This window comes from Harpia harpyja, chromosome 1 (genome assembly GCF_026419915.1).
Source record: "Harpia harpyja isolate bHarHar1 chromosome 1, bHarHar1 primary haplotype, whole genome shotgun sequence".
Lineage (NCBI taxonomy): Eukaryota > Metazoa > Chordata > Aves > Accipitriformes > Accipitridae > Harpia > Harpia harpyja.
This window is the reverse complement of record NC_068940.1, coordinates 42,494,832-42,508,845: the sequence shown is the minus strand read 5'-3', so window position 1 is coordinate 42,508,845 and position 14,014 is coordinate 42,494,832. Positions and strand designations below refer to the sequence as shown.

General features: G+C 39.9%; 1 protein-coding gene across 2 annotated transcripts; it reads right to left on the bottom strand.

The window, feature by feature from the left end:
* Positions 1–544: 544 nt before the first annotated feature.
* Positions 545–13,262, bottom strand: IFT52 (intraflagellar transport 52). Of its 2 annotated transcripts, XM_052789741.1 has the most exons (14): positions 13,018–13,262; positions 12,039–12,126; positions 11,644–11,773; positions 10,698–10,773; positions 10,539–10,610; positions 9,536–9,662; positions 7,639–7,794; positions 6,671–6,757; positions 5,904–5,972; positions 4,993–5,147; positions 3,304–3,391; positions 2,103–2,211; positions 1,446–1,591; positions 545–855 (listed from the first exon to the last, which is right to left on the bottom strand). In XM_052789741.1, the coding sequence occupies exons 1-14, from the start codon at positions 13,134–13,136 to the stop codon at positions 808–810; spliced, it is 1,470 nt and encodes a 489-aa protein (XP_052645701.1). In that variant the 5' UTR covers positions 13,137–13,262; the 3' UTR covers positions 545–807. The 2 variants fall into 2 exon arrangements, with proteins under 2 accessions (XP_052645701.1, XP_052645692.1); XM_052789732.1 differs by lacking the exon at positions 7,639–7,794 and having other exon boundaries at positions 548–855.
* Between the last annotated feature and the right edge of the window lie 752 nt (positions 13,263–14,014).

The window sequence follows — 14,014 nt, the reverse complement described above, 5'->3', positions numbered from 1 at the left end:
GTCTTGTGAATTTCACTTGAATTTCCATTCTTGTGCATTACCTCGCTCACTATCTCTGGGAATTTGGGATACCAAATAACTGTGAGTAAATATATTCCTGAGTTTCTGCCAGTATCACATTTTCTTAATAATGATCCATTAAATCTTAAAATCTTTTTCATCCAAATACTGTCCCTTCTTTTCAAAATGATGTATTTCCAGTCTCATATGAGGCAGCAATCTGCAACAATGTCATTATTGCTTAATTTCAATTCTTCCCCTCCCTTGGAAGAAATGTTTTCCTTCTACAGTAACAAACCCACCTCTCCTTGGTTCACTTTGGCAGAGAGACAAAAGGAGACTGCCTCAGGGTGACAGTCTAGCATATTTTCAGCAGCTCCTGTATTTATGGCTGTATTTTCTTTTCCACAGTTTACAAACCAAAATAACAATCTTTCCCACAGTGCAACTAAGGACTACATGTACACCAGGAGAACCCACAATAAGCCTTACTACAAGAAAATAAATACTAGAGTCAGGAAGAAGGACCCAAACCACATTTTCTTAGTACAAGATCTTTTATTCATATATTACAAAATTACAGTTTCAATAAAGAAGTAGAAAAATAGGGAATTATTTGGGAAGTGCTTGCAAAATACAAGCACTTCCTCAAAAGGCATTAATTATCCAAATTACTACACATAAATGATCCAAACATTCAGTGAACTACTGATGGTCCTTATCAATATGCTGAACACAGAGGTTGAGAAAAAATGGAAAAGTATGTTTTTACTAAAAGGTCTCTCTCAAACTGGGGAAAGCCAGGTCTCAGTTACCATTCTGGAATCCAGCTTCACTTGTGTCAGTATCATGCTCCTTATGTAAGGGAAGAGAAGGGAAAAAAAAAAAAAGAAAGAAAAAAAAAGAATTTTAACAATAGGATAGAAATGTCAGATTTTCATCTTAACTAGACTCTTTGAGAAACAGGGAAAACTTGTTAGTAGAAACAGGTGATCTGCGAATATGCTCCAAGCAGAATTTGAAGCATCAAATTTACTATGAAGAATTATTTCAGCACAGTACTGGTTGTGAGTAACAATGCTGGTTTCACATCTACACTGTAGCATTACCAAGCACTGTGAACATTCACGAGGGCATGCTGCTTTTACTCAACGCACCATTAATGAACTGTATTTAGCTGAAATTACCAAAACTACACTTGCAATGTATTAATCCCCCAATTAAAATAAATGAGAGACTTAATAAATTGAGCACTACACATTCTATACAGATTAACAGTCATAAGTATTCTGGATTACAATTCGCTGGTCTAATTTATTGCACAACAAATGTCTTAACACATCGCTGTACCTCTTGCCTGTGACAAGTGTAGCTGCTACAAAGATGTATCAGCCTCAGTGGTGATACTACCAACTATTTACTTGTAATTCTGTTATTAAAAATACCTGATTCAGTTTCTTAAACTCAACCACTTGGAAGAAGATGTGCTCCAGGATACGTTTGGCATCTTGCTTTTCCTTTGGGAGTTTACTTGTTACTCCTAGGATATCGCCACATTTTCGTATGTAAAACTCCAGGTCATCATCAGTACCTAAACAAGCATCCCAGGGAAGAAGGCCGTTGAATATCACACATATCTGTATCAGCTGGGCAAAAACTTACTACACATCTCCACTTATTGTTGGCATTCTGGGAGGTTAAGTCCTATAAGCAAGTTCAATGGACTAGCCATGATGTATTCCTGCAGCTAGTACTTACTCATCTTGGTTAGAGTTAAGGTGTGTTTAGAATAATCTGAACATTTTAACTTCAAAGCATAAAAAGATGTGAAATAAATCGCAAGAGTGCGCAAAGCAATTTATGCATGACATAGGAAACAGCAGGCAGAAACATAATAGAATGTCATGTAACAAACAAAATAAAATGTCATGGTACGTAAAGACATGTTATCAATTTCCAAGGCATTCCAATTTCTTGGCCCAGGATGAGAGTAGTGGATTTTCATAAATTAGGCCCATGTTTTAAAACTAAATATAACAATTTCCCTCCAAAAATTTGGACTTTATATATAAATGTGTAAACAATCAGTCTGCTCCACCTACATTTGTTTGTAATCTCTGCAAGACGAGCTTTCTCAGAGGAAAAAGTTTCATCCAAGTCAAACAGCTCCAGAGGGGGAGGAGGCAATTCTCTGAAAGCAGGTGGAAAAACCTTGAAGAGAAGAATTAGCATGGTTTATTGCCACACATTCTTCTTACACTTTACAGATCTCTAAGACAACAGTTTTGGACTTAGACTGGACTTGAAGACACCTTTTATAAAGTCAAAAGCAACTCTAAAGCCCACAGTACAAAGGTACACTTTTTAAAAAATTCCATTTATATTTGTAAAAATAACTGAATATTCCAAAAGAGTTTAGTCATGAGTATGCCAGAATGATCACCTAGCATCACAACTAGACATACTGCATTTGCAGTTTGTTTTTAGTTTTGCTCCATGAGATCCAGGTGATGGCTGAGATACCTGAGGTACTAAGTTCACCATAACAGCTCACCTTGGAAATATATTCACACTAATTCTGGTAAGATTATTTTCTTTTTCATGCAGTCACCACTTATGCCACAAGCTGGACTTGTGTTTTTAAAGAGCAGCGCATGAGACACTACTTTCAGTTGCACCCCTGCAGCTATAACGATGCCAGTACTGTTTCTTTGGTGGCTAAGGTAAAGTAGGATGGAGCCATGATGGCAAAAATCAAAGACACCTGCTTTTCGAAATAAGTTTGACACCACCGTAGCTGGTGGTGTTGCTGCCAGCCCAAATCTCTGCTGGTAAAAGTTTGGTCAGCCCTTGCTGTAAAAGACCAACGCTCCACTTTCTACTTCCCCAAAGGATACGGGAGATGGAAGAAGAGTGGAACAGACTGGCTCTTCCCCTATATTACTTACACCACCACCGCTTTCTGAAATACCACATTCTGTTTTCACAGCGAAGGCTGAACCAGCACCTCACAGGACTGGGAGCAGCTACTCGGCTGAAGGCTTACATACATAAGGCATTCTGCTGTGGTAACAGATGCTGCATTTTCAAGCTCTGTTGATGAGAATTAAGTGTAAATAAGTGCTCTTTCCTAAAAGATAGTCCCTGCAATGTATTCAACTCCCAAGTGATTAATTATTACTACAGCATTTCTCACTTTTTTCTTTTTTTTTTTTTTTGAAAGAACTATGGAAATGACACACAGAGGTTTTACGTGAAACGGAAGGGTTCTCTGTGCACGGTATTAGCAAGGAGATTACTCACAGCTGGCTGAAGGACAGGTAGTGGAGTCTCAAATTGAGGCTGAATGAGTTGGAGAGGTTCATGTTTCACATTCAGCTGTTCATAAGCTCTGCAGCACAGAAAAAGACAAAGTATATGAGAGAAGAAATGATACAACATCCATTTCCACTTGCAGGCTATAAAGATGAATTTTTCTGAAGACATGAGGGTCAACATTATGCACAGTCATAGCATAAAAAAAAAAAGGCATGTCTCATTTTAGAAGGATCCCAGAGACCTATGTATCAATAATAACTGACTTCTACAGTGAGCAAATTAGTTAAAATTATGACAGAGAAGAAAATAATGATAGGTAAATATATTAAGATGTGTCATGGTTTAACCCCAACCAGCAACTAAGCACCACGCAGCCACTCACTCACTTCCCCCCCACCCAGTGGGATGGGGGAGAAAATTGGGAAAAGAAGTAAAACTCGTGGGTTGAGATAAGAACAGTTTAATAGAACAGAAAAGAAGAAACTAATAATGATAACGATAACACTAACAAAATGACAACAGCAATAATAAAAGGATTGGAATGTACAAATGATGCGCAGTGCAATTGCTCACCACCCGCCGATCGACACCCAGCTAGTCCCCGAGTGGCGATCCCCCACCCCCACTCCCCCCAGTTTATACACTAGATGGGACGTCACATGGTGTGGAATACCCCGTTGGCCAGTTTGGGTCAGCTGCCCTGGCTCTGTCCTGTGCCAACTTCTTGTGCCCCTCTAGCTTTCTCGCTGGCTGGGCATGAGAAGCTGAAATATCCTTGACTTTAGACTAAACACTTCTTAGCAACAACTGAAAACATCAGTGTTATCAACATTCTTCGCATACTGAACTCAAAACATAGCACCGTACCAGCTACTAGGAAGACAATTAACTCTATCCCAGCTGAAACCAGGACAAGATGATAAAAAAGAAGGAAGTCACACCTCAATTCTTCAAGCAACTTTTAAAGGGATGAACGTGCATGAGGAAAAAGTGCTCCGGTTCAAAATGGTTTTTCAGGAAGTCCATAACCAAAAGCTATTTTAAAAAATTATTTGTTACGGGATCAGAAGGGAGATCCCACTATGAATTCACATCCAGTAAAATACAAGAAATACAGAGTAAGAAGAAAGAGTGTCCACAACTGAGTATAGTTTCATGGAATCTCTGTTAAGCCTGCTACTATTCAGCATGTTCATACATGATCTGGGTAACAGATGAGTTATGAGGGACAAAGCTGCTAGCGATACAAAACTGGTAAAACTGAGTAGCAGATAAATCTCAAGACACAATTATTGGGAAATGCAAAGATGAACAAAATGCAGCGTCAGTAAATGGCAAGTAATTCAAAAGTAGAAAAACAACCAGCTCTCAGTTATCACTCCTGAAAGTACCCAACATCACTGCATACAGTTCTACTAAAAATATTAGTTCACTGAATCAGCAGTAGTCAGAAAAAAGGAAAAAACAATGTCAGGAACTACAGTTAAGACAAGAAACAAGAGAAAAAACATCACTGTCACACTATACAAATCAACCTTCTGGTATATCCATATTCAGAATGCTGCCTACAGCTCAGTCCCTTCTGCTCATAAGCAGACACAGTTAAGCACAAATAGAAAATGCAGAATACAGAATGGAAATAAATAAATTAATAAATAAATCACAGCTGCTGACTTGATAACTGAAGGGAGGGCACTTGTATCCAGCTGATAAAGGGATGTATCAAACAGCTTTGTGAAGTCTCTTGGGTTCTCATCTCCTTCTTGCAGACAGACTCGCAGTTGCTCAGACAGCGCAGCTGTATCTGGGAGCATGGTATAGTCTGAAATCTGAACACACACACACAGATAGACACACCTATGATTTAAAAAGAAAAAGCCATTTACATAGTCTCTTTCTAGTTTCTCTCTCACCTAAAATCTCATCTAGAAATAATTATTTCACTCTTTACCAGGTATGACCCTTTGCAGTGCAGCTTACTAGATTAGTAAACTGTGAAAACTCTGTTCTCTTAGCTGTAAACCTACTCACCACATGGATGTTGTTATCTGGATTTCTGTTAATCTTTAAAATTAAGAGAGACAGCTTACTAGTCAACTGCGCAAGACTGTTGCTCTTTTTATGCACACAGAGTATACAATTTTATCACACAGAGTATTTCCAAATAAAAATAGCATTTGATACATCAGTTAAAAAAACAACTAAAATTGATACACAGGTTGATCTGTACTCATCTACAGAAAATCTGCCTTCGCTTCATCCACATTCCTCTTGTCTGAGGACTCAGAGCAAAGTGCAAACTTACTACACTGGAGCAGCAAATGATCTCATAAACATGGGCAAATTGGAAAGAGACTTTCACAAATGAAATCTGATAATGAATAGCAACCTAAGTCTGAGAGATACAATACCAATATTTTTGATGCCTAATCTACCTGTCTACTCAATCTTAGACCCTGAATAAAGGGTCTGCAACAACAGCAGCATCCATCTAGCTGTTAACCACTTTGTGCTAAACACAGTTTGCCAAAACTGGCGCTGCTAGATCACACTATTATTTACCTCCTTGTGATGATCTCTCTTACCTCAGGGTCCTCCATATCCATCTGGTTTAAATGGATATCTGATGTTGTGAGCCACTGGAAAAGCACATCCTGGAGAAAGGCGAAACTTAATTTCAGGAGGGTCCAAGTAATCTTATATTATGCTTAAACATTCATATTAAATCTATTAAATAACAGACCATGAAAAAAAGAAGAAAATGGGTAATAAATCAAAGAATATCTGTGGAGAAAATACAAACTTTATTTGTATTTACATATGGAAGCAATAAGTCATGGCAATAAGCATACTTTACATGACGTGCATACTTTCAGGAACACCTCGGCAGGAAACTCCCCTTCTTACACATAACAATGTTACATACCGCACTTTGTAAAGTGCATTACAATCTCCAGGTATCAGAAGCTATATATGCAAAGGTTTACTATTAATCAGTAGCCATAATCAAGCACTAAAGAAGCTAAGAAAAAGTAGTAGACAAAAAAACCCCCTACTTAATATTTAAATATCAATAACAATAAAGCAGTGAACAGAATTAGGAAAAGCTTTTCACAGTCCTATAACATAAATAATAAACTATATCTTTAAAAACTCTTTCCTGTTAGTTGTGCTTTAAAGAATTCCTCAGGATGTTAGTATTGGGTTAGAATCTCCATACTGAATCCATTTCATAGCTGTCTTGCTCTACGATGAAGCTAGTAAGCTTGGGTTGCTTTATAAGCACTGTGAAGATCCACTAAGGTGGGTTTTTTTAAAAAAAAAAACAAAACCAAAAAAACCCCCGACTTACCATGATCTTACCGTTTTCTTCTTTATCTAAATATTGATCACTGAACATGTGGGAAGATCCCAGTGCTGCCATCTTTCCACCTTGACTCTATCAACAAAGAATACAATACAGCAAAAAATCCTTCCAAATCACAGTTTTAGAGGCAATTGGTAATGCTGTCTAATTACAAAGCGATTTAAAGAAATAGAAAATTTTGGAATAACTAGTGGCAAAAGCAGCTTCAAACTTGGCAAGCTCACAAGAGCGCAGCAGCATTTTAAGTGTATATGCTCTTAAGGCTCATAAATTCATTAAAAATACTGATCTGCATTTCGTAAGAGTAGACAGATAATTGACTGGCAATCAAAAAAAAAAAAAACCGCCAGAGAATATCATCAACAATAGCTGCACTTGGGTTATTTTTGCAGAAAAAGAACACTTTTTTCAATCAAGTAAAAAAGAATTAAGTGAAATGAATGCTTTATTAACTTTCTGCAACCTATTCTTCAGTATTCAGAATGTAAACTTAGAGGCCAGTGACATGCATGCATGTCAATACAGCACATATTCATGTCAGCTAATGACAGAAGAGTTTGGTGATTTTATTATTTGAAAGATAAAATGCAGAATATGCAGGTCATTATATTTTAATTTAGCTAAATTAAACATGCATGAAAATGCATTCATGAAACATCTTTGGAGTTCTTCTCTAAGATTACCCCTTAATCCTTCCATAAGGACATACATAAGAAATAGTTAAGTTTTCAACAGAACAAGAAACCCTGTAATGCTCCCTGCACCAACTGTGAAACTCATAGCATAATATAACCATGAATACTGCTGTAACGAATTTGAAGATAGATCAAACAAAGCTCCAGTTTGTTTAACAAATTTCTGATGTTTCATCCTCCATGTTTTGCAAGGTTTTAACCTGAATTCTACGTGCTTTACCCACAATAGAATAACTGGGCAGCATCCTCTGCTCTTACTTTCCATTCCTTCACTTTCTGTTGCTGTTCTTTACCGTATCTCTTTTTCACTCCAAGAGATCTTGTTTTCCTTCTACCAAGTTTCTCTGCTCTGCTTGAGAGACAACCTCTGTCTCTGGCTTCATTTTCTACCCTTGTGTCTGTAACTTCCTTGAGCTACATAGGAAAAACGATGCCATCTATTTGACATTCACGTCATGGTATTATATCAAATGAAGAACTATCAGTATGATGTGTAATGGTTTCCACTGCACAAACCTATTACACTTCAGTGATCAACCCATGCAAAACACTTCATGGAGGTGCAAGCAATTTATATGGATTTCACTTACAGCATAATTTAGTTGTTATAATTCTTAGAAGAAAACACTCCTCTCCATACCAATTACGTGAAGCACATTAGACCCCATATAAACAGGCACAGTCTTGAAGCAAGAACACCAACCAACAAGGCTATAAACCCAGAGTTAAGGCTTTATATAACTTAGATGTATTGGGTCTGGCTGAGATGGAGTTAATACTCCCCATAGCAGCCCTCATAGCACTGTGCTCTGCATCAGTAGCTAGAAAGGTGTTGATAACACACCAGTGTTTTGGCTACTGCTGAGCAGTGCTGGCACAGCATCAAGGCTGTCTCTCCAACATTTTTGCCCCCCCCTCAACGGCAGGCTGGGGCAGGGCGAGATCTCGGGAGGGGACATAACCAGGACAGCTGACCTAAACTAACCAAACAGATATTCCATACCATATGACGTCAGCTCAGATATAAAAGCTAAGTAAAGGGAGACGGAAGGGGGGCATTTTTTGTCTTCAGGAGCAACCACTACGCGTACTGAAGCCCTGCTTCCCAGGAAGTGGCTAGACATAGCCTGCTGATGGGAAGTAGAGAATAATATCATTTGTTTTTCTTTGCTTTTGCGCGTGACCTTGGCTTTCAGTTTATTAAACTGTCCTTATCTTGACCCACGAGCCTTTTGTTATATTTTCTTCCCCCTGTCCAGTTAAGAAGGGGGAGTGATAGAGCAGCTTTGGTGGGCACCTGGCATCCAGCCAGGGTCAACCCACTACACTTATGTCACAAAAAGACAACTCTATCATTAATGCAAGTAATTTCACTGTTATCATGGGTGCAGAATTAGGCATGGGTCTATGGGTCCACTGGATCTATGTGCAAATATTGTGTGGGATTTTATTATATGTTACCCTGGCAGCTGCAGATAAAATGCAAGCAGTAAGTGTACTTTTAAGTTCACCTAATGCTGCTGTATTATCTTTGATTTACGAAGTTTATTTCAGCCACAACATGGGTGGATGAAGTTGGGCATCCTCAGGAAAAAAACCACCTTCCTAACAAAGATATCAAAAAAACACAGTAGTGTTAGAAACTCATCTACATAGTAAAAAAATGTGTTAACATGTTTACGTTCACTAACAATATTAATCCTTTGTTTATACCCATCAACTACTACTAGACTTCTGAAAATTTTTTTATAAATTAACAGGGCTGGATGGGTAAGATAACATATAAAAATCTACTGGTGCCAAGGTGACAGTCCTCTTCCTTAACTCAATATGGCGTATTTATGAAGCTAACGATAATCTTACTTACTAAGTGATCACTAAAACAGTGGGAAAAAAACCCTCAAACTTTAAAGAAGAACTGAAAATATCCATCTGTCAATTAAACAAATATATAATCTTTGCTGACCACCAAATTAATTCTCCTCTGACCCCAGGCAAAGTTTTCCATAAAAGGAGGCAGGAGTCACTAGGCTCATCTGGAATTTGCAGATGTATCAAAAATAGAAGTGGATTTGTAAGTACTCCCAAAAATACACTCACAATTTTTGTGGGGGGTAGGGGGAGAATGCATGGCTTGTTACATGCAGAGTCATACCTCATGCTGATAGAAAGCAAGAATAGGCCTGTTGAGCGGGAAGCAGACAGATCCTGTTGACAGAACAGCCACTGCTGGTTTCATCACATTCAGTGTGGCACCAAATGGATACACGAAAGTGAGAGCTCTGCAGGAAATACAGAAACTCTGTAAGTACCTGCATGTATCAAGTAGGCTGGACATATTTATAAAACTCAGTCTACCTAAACTGCAAACTGTAATTGTGCACCGGTGGTGGAATGCCAAGAGGCATGCTCTTGAAAATTCAGATCATTGTAACAACACTCCAGTCTCTTTCTACAGGTTTTTCCAGGTTGACAGTTTGTCTTAAATAAGGAACAAAGAACACTCTTGATCTCTGTTTGCACACTTCTGTATCTGAGAGAAGAGTAGGGGTATTTAACTCACAGATGAATATATATTCTGGAACAAAATTACACAAAATGTTTTTACACTTACATTTTTCCTTGTAATCAACCGCATGGTCATTTATTAGTCTAAAAACTAGCTTCAAGGAAGAATACAAACCTTTACAGTTATTTATGGAAAAGCTGTATTCTTCTCAATGCCTTTTCACTCCTCTGCAGCACAGAGGGATGGAAAGCTAAAAATTGCAATAAATATCTATCTTACCCTGGATTAAGACTCTTTAAAAAGATATAGGGTTGCTCATGCCTGCAGCCAGACCACCCACTGTCTAGAGGTTATTCATATTTACATTGTTTAATCAAATTCAAATCCACAGACTAGGGGCAAAAAAGATCTGGTCAGGAGAGTAATAATTCCCTTCAAAACCTATCACTCCTGCTCCTTCATTGGTTATCAAGCAATACTAAACAGATTCTCCTTTCCAGATACAACCCTGAGGAGCAAGAAGCTGACATAAGAAATACATTAGAAAACCTCAACACAAGCACAACACACTCCTGCTAGATTACAAACCTGCTAATTCCAAGTTATTCTAAATCTTTTCATATCAGCTTCCTCAAAGGAAAACACTTACTGTGAGTCATGTCCACTTCCATCTTCATCTGTTGTCTCATGCACTGTTTTTCTTGCAGCTTCACTGATTCCCCTACAAGATGTTGAAAAGCAAAACTTACTGAAAACAATACGGATTATAAGAGTTTACTGTAAAGATTCATATACCCCAAATATCTACCTATTCAAAACTCCATCAGAGATTAGTGCTTCTTTTGGGTGGTGATACTTGTAATACACATTTCGTACTACAGCATCTTGAAGAAAGAAAAAAAATAAAGAAATTTACATTTTAGCTGATCAAGGTACTACATATAGCAATGAAAAATGAGTTTAGCTCTTGGATTCCCTGAGTGTTTGCTTCTAACACCACAAAGCTGGCATGTGGCTCCCAAAAGAATTCAAATTAGCGTCCACTACCATTTTCTTCTGGACATACATATTTAGAACAGGAATATATTTGCAATTTCAAATAAAAATATGAAAAATAAGCACACCTCCGTGTCTTCTGCAAAGCAGAAGAGGCAAAAGGATGATCCAGTTAAAAGAATATGTATCAAGTTTTACAAGTTCAATTTTTTTTTACACATCTTCCAAAAGCATGATTAATTAAATACTGTCGATACAAAAAAAGGCATAGTCTAGAAATGCCACCAAAGACACTAAAAATATTTTATGTATGCTAAGACACAGTTGTTTGGGGTTTTTTTCACATTGGCAGTACAAAACCTAATGAATGGCATTTTATTGGTCTGCTAAAGAAAAGTGCCACTGTTTATTCAGGGCGAGTATGAATTGATTCAATCCATTAAGACACGTGGAAAAATGTTTTAAATGAAAGGCTTTTTAACCAAGAAATGTCACTAGAATTAATTTTTGTTAGTAAATACCATTAAAACTAACAACCACAGCAAAGGAATGGAGATGGCTAAGTTGTTATCAAGGTACTCTGCCCATGGAAAGCCTTTGGTGTGCTCCAGTATTACACTGCCATGTACATGTAGATTTCAAGAAAAAACATCTCTTAGACCAAAAGGTACTTTGTTAGAGGGATCTGCTTGACTTATATCTACAAAGGCTGAACCCATTCTTTAGATTTTGCTGAAAATGGATGAATAAACCATTACCATTATTGAAAACGATCCCATATTCTTCTAACAAAAAGTTAATATTTGTGCCATATCGTGACTCTCCGCCTTCTCTTAGCATCACCAGGATGGCTCCACCATCCTCCAGGAATTTCTTCAGAACTGAAAACTAGAAGACAACAAAGCTCCAGAAAAAATCCATGTGAAAAAAGCCACACACAAGACTGCAGGAAGTTATACTGAGATGAGGGAAGGTAACTGATTCTGCCTGCTTGCAATTAACTTGATCCTATGAGAAAAGCATTCAAATTTCAATTGGTGTAAATTCATTCAAAAGCAGTACTATTGCAAAGTGTTCTATGTTGTTCTTTTCTATTTTGCATTAAGCAAATCTTAAAACATAACTAATTTGCAAACAATTATTGACTTCTTACCTCAGCAGCACTGAACTTTTCTCTTGGCCCTGCCGTAATCCACAATTTTACCCCAAACAGTTTCTCAGATGTGATCTCATCTTTTAAGCTATAAATAGATTAATAAAGATGTGTTATTCTTGGATACAGTCCTGAACCACAATTTTTTTCTTTTTTTTTTTTTAAAGGACTGGCAAATAAACACAAAGCAAATCACTTCAATCACTTCGCATCCTTTTATCTGGGTTTAAAGTTGACAACTCGAGCAAAAATAATCCTTACAAATTTCAACCCACTGAATAGTAAAGCCCCTCTAACAAGGTACTGTGGCAGATCCAGAACTGGTATAAACTGTCACAGCTGCTATTAAACTTTGCACCTGAGGAGCTCTTATTCTTTTTTTCTTTTTGCTCTAGGCACATTTTGTAGTGGATAGGCAGGAAATATCATATGCACAACGGCTGTTTTCTTTTTATCCCAAACTGTACATCAAGATAGACTCAAAAACCTGCATCAGGAGTTTCATCCTTGTAACTTACGTGCGCTCTCTTCCACAGATAAGATAGCGAGCTATGCACAGCATCCAAAAGTGAAATTATAGCTAATGCCACAGAGTGCAATCAATGCAAAAGAGAGATCTTATCTTACAATATACATTCCCAAAGGCTATTTGGGTATTCGATGCAGACCACACACAAATTTCAGGATCTCTCTACCGACTGCAGGTGCCCCAGCCCCTACCCACCGGGGCTGCACAGTGGTGAGGATAAGGCATCCTAGCCTCTTCGCTCAGGAGGGGCCGATCTCTCCCTCGGAGATGAGGTGGATCCACACAGCCTGGGCCGGCTGAGAGAAGACTCTTCTCCACTAGCTGCAAGGCACCTCGGCGCGCCTCCGGCCCTGCCTCTAAAGGACCCTCAGACCACAGAAACGCGGCTTCTCTCCCACGCCAGCGCTTCAAAAAAAGCTGCCGGCAGTTACTCAGAAAGCTGCCCCTCACCTCTGTATCTTCCAGTTACCACGAAGCCTTTTGCGCAAGGCCTTGTAGCTGCTGGCGAGAGTGAAAGCCTCCCCTTTGGACGCGTTGAAGACTATGGCATTCCGCAGGCCCCTCTCCATAGGGTTACCCGGGGCTACCGCAGGGGACGCCGCAGGTCGCCAGCTCTCGGGACGTGAAGCGAACCTCCGACGCTCCTGCTCCCCGGCGGGACCCCCGCAGCGGGCCCGGAGCCGGCGGGGGGCGGGGCCGGGGGGAGCGGGACCGGCGGCCGTTACCACCGCGCGCTCCGCCTAGCAACGGGCCGGCCACCAGGCGCATGCGCGGAGGCCGAGGCCCCGAGCCCAGAGGTCGCTGCGGCGGCTTGCTCCATTCCCAGAGGGGGGGGAACGGGACGGTATCACTGCGGCGGGCTGGGGGGAAGCAACGGGGCTCCGCAGCCGGGCCGGTCGGCCCTCGCTGTGCCCGGGCCCGGCGGCGGGAGACACCGCATCTTCGGCCTCCCGCCGAGGTCAGTGTAGGCCTGGCCCCGGGCAAGGCCGGCGCTCGGCTAGTGATCGCTGAGGCCTACCCCGGAGCAGCCCTCGCCTGGCAGTGGCCCAGGGCAGGGCTGTGTCCCCTCAGGTAGCTACCCCCCCCCCCCCAACAGGTTTTTGGGCCTTGGACCCAAGTAAAAGCCTTCTATTAGCCTCGAGTAGGGACTTTTTTTTTTTTTAATTAAAGTTTCAGTGACTGTCTGCAGGCAGCCACTCTCAGGCACAGCATAACACCAGCACCCCCTCCCTGCTCTCCTCACACACACACACACACCCCCCTTACATACAGGACAGAGAGGGAAACACATCAGTATATGCACTTTAATATAAACCATGTCATATTTCTGACAACTTCAGCATGTACAAGAGAAAGTCTGATAAAAAAAAAAATTGTTCCAGCACAAGCTTTGCAACAGCGTGAGCATCACACAACTTCTTGAGAGGCCCTTGTTTATCCCTATGTT

Excerpts from the sequence above, each read along its gene's own strand:
- IFT52 (XM_052789741.1), bottom strand. The coding sequence starts at position 13,136 with ATGGAGAGGGGCCTGCGGAATGCCATAGTCTTCAACGCGTCCAAAGGG. Across the intron at positions 5,148-5,903 it reads TGGATATGGAGGACCCTGAG|ATTTCAGACTATACCATGCT; the intron begins GTAAGAGAGATC and ends GTGTGTGTTCAG. Across the intron at positions 856-1,445 it reads AGTTTAAGAAACTGAATCAG|GAGCATGATACTGACACAAG; the intron begins GTATTTTTAATA and ends CCCTTACATAAG.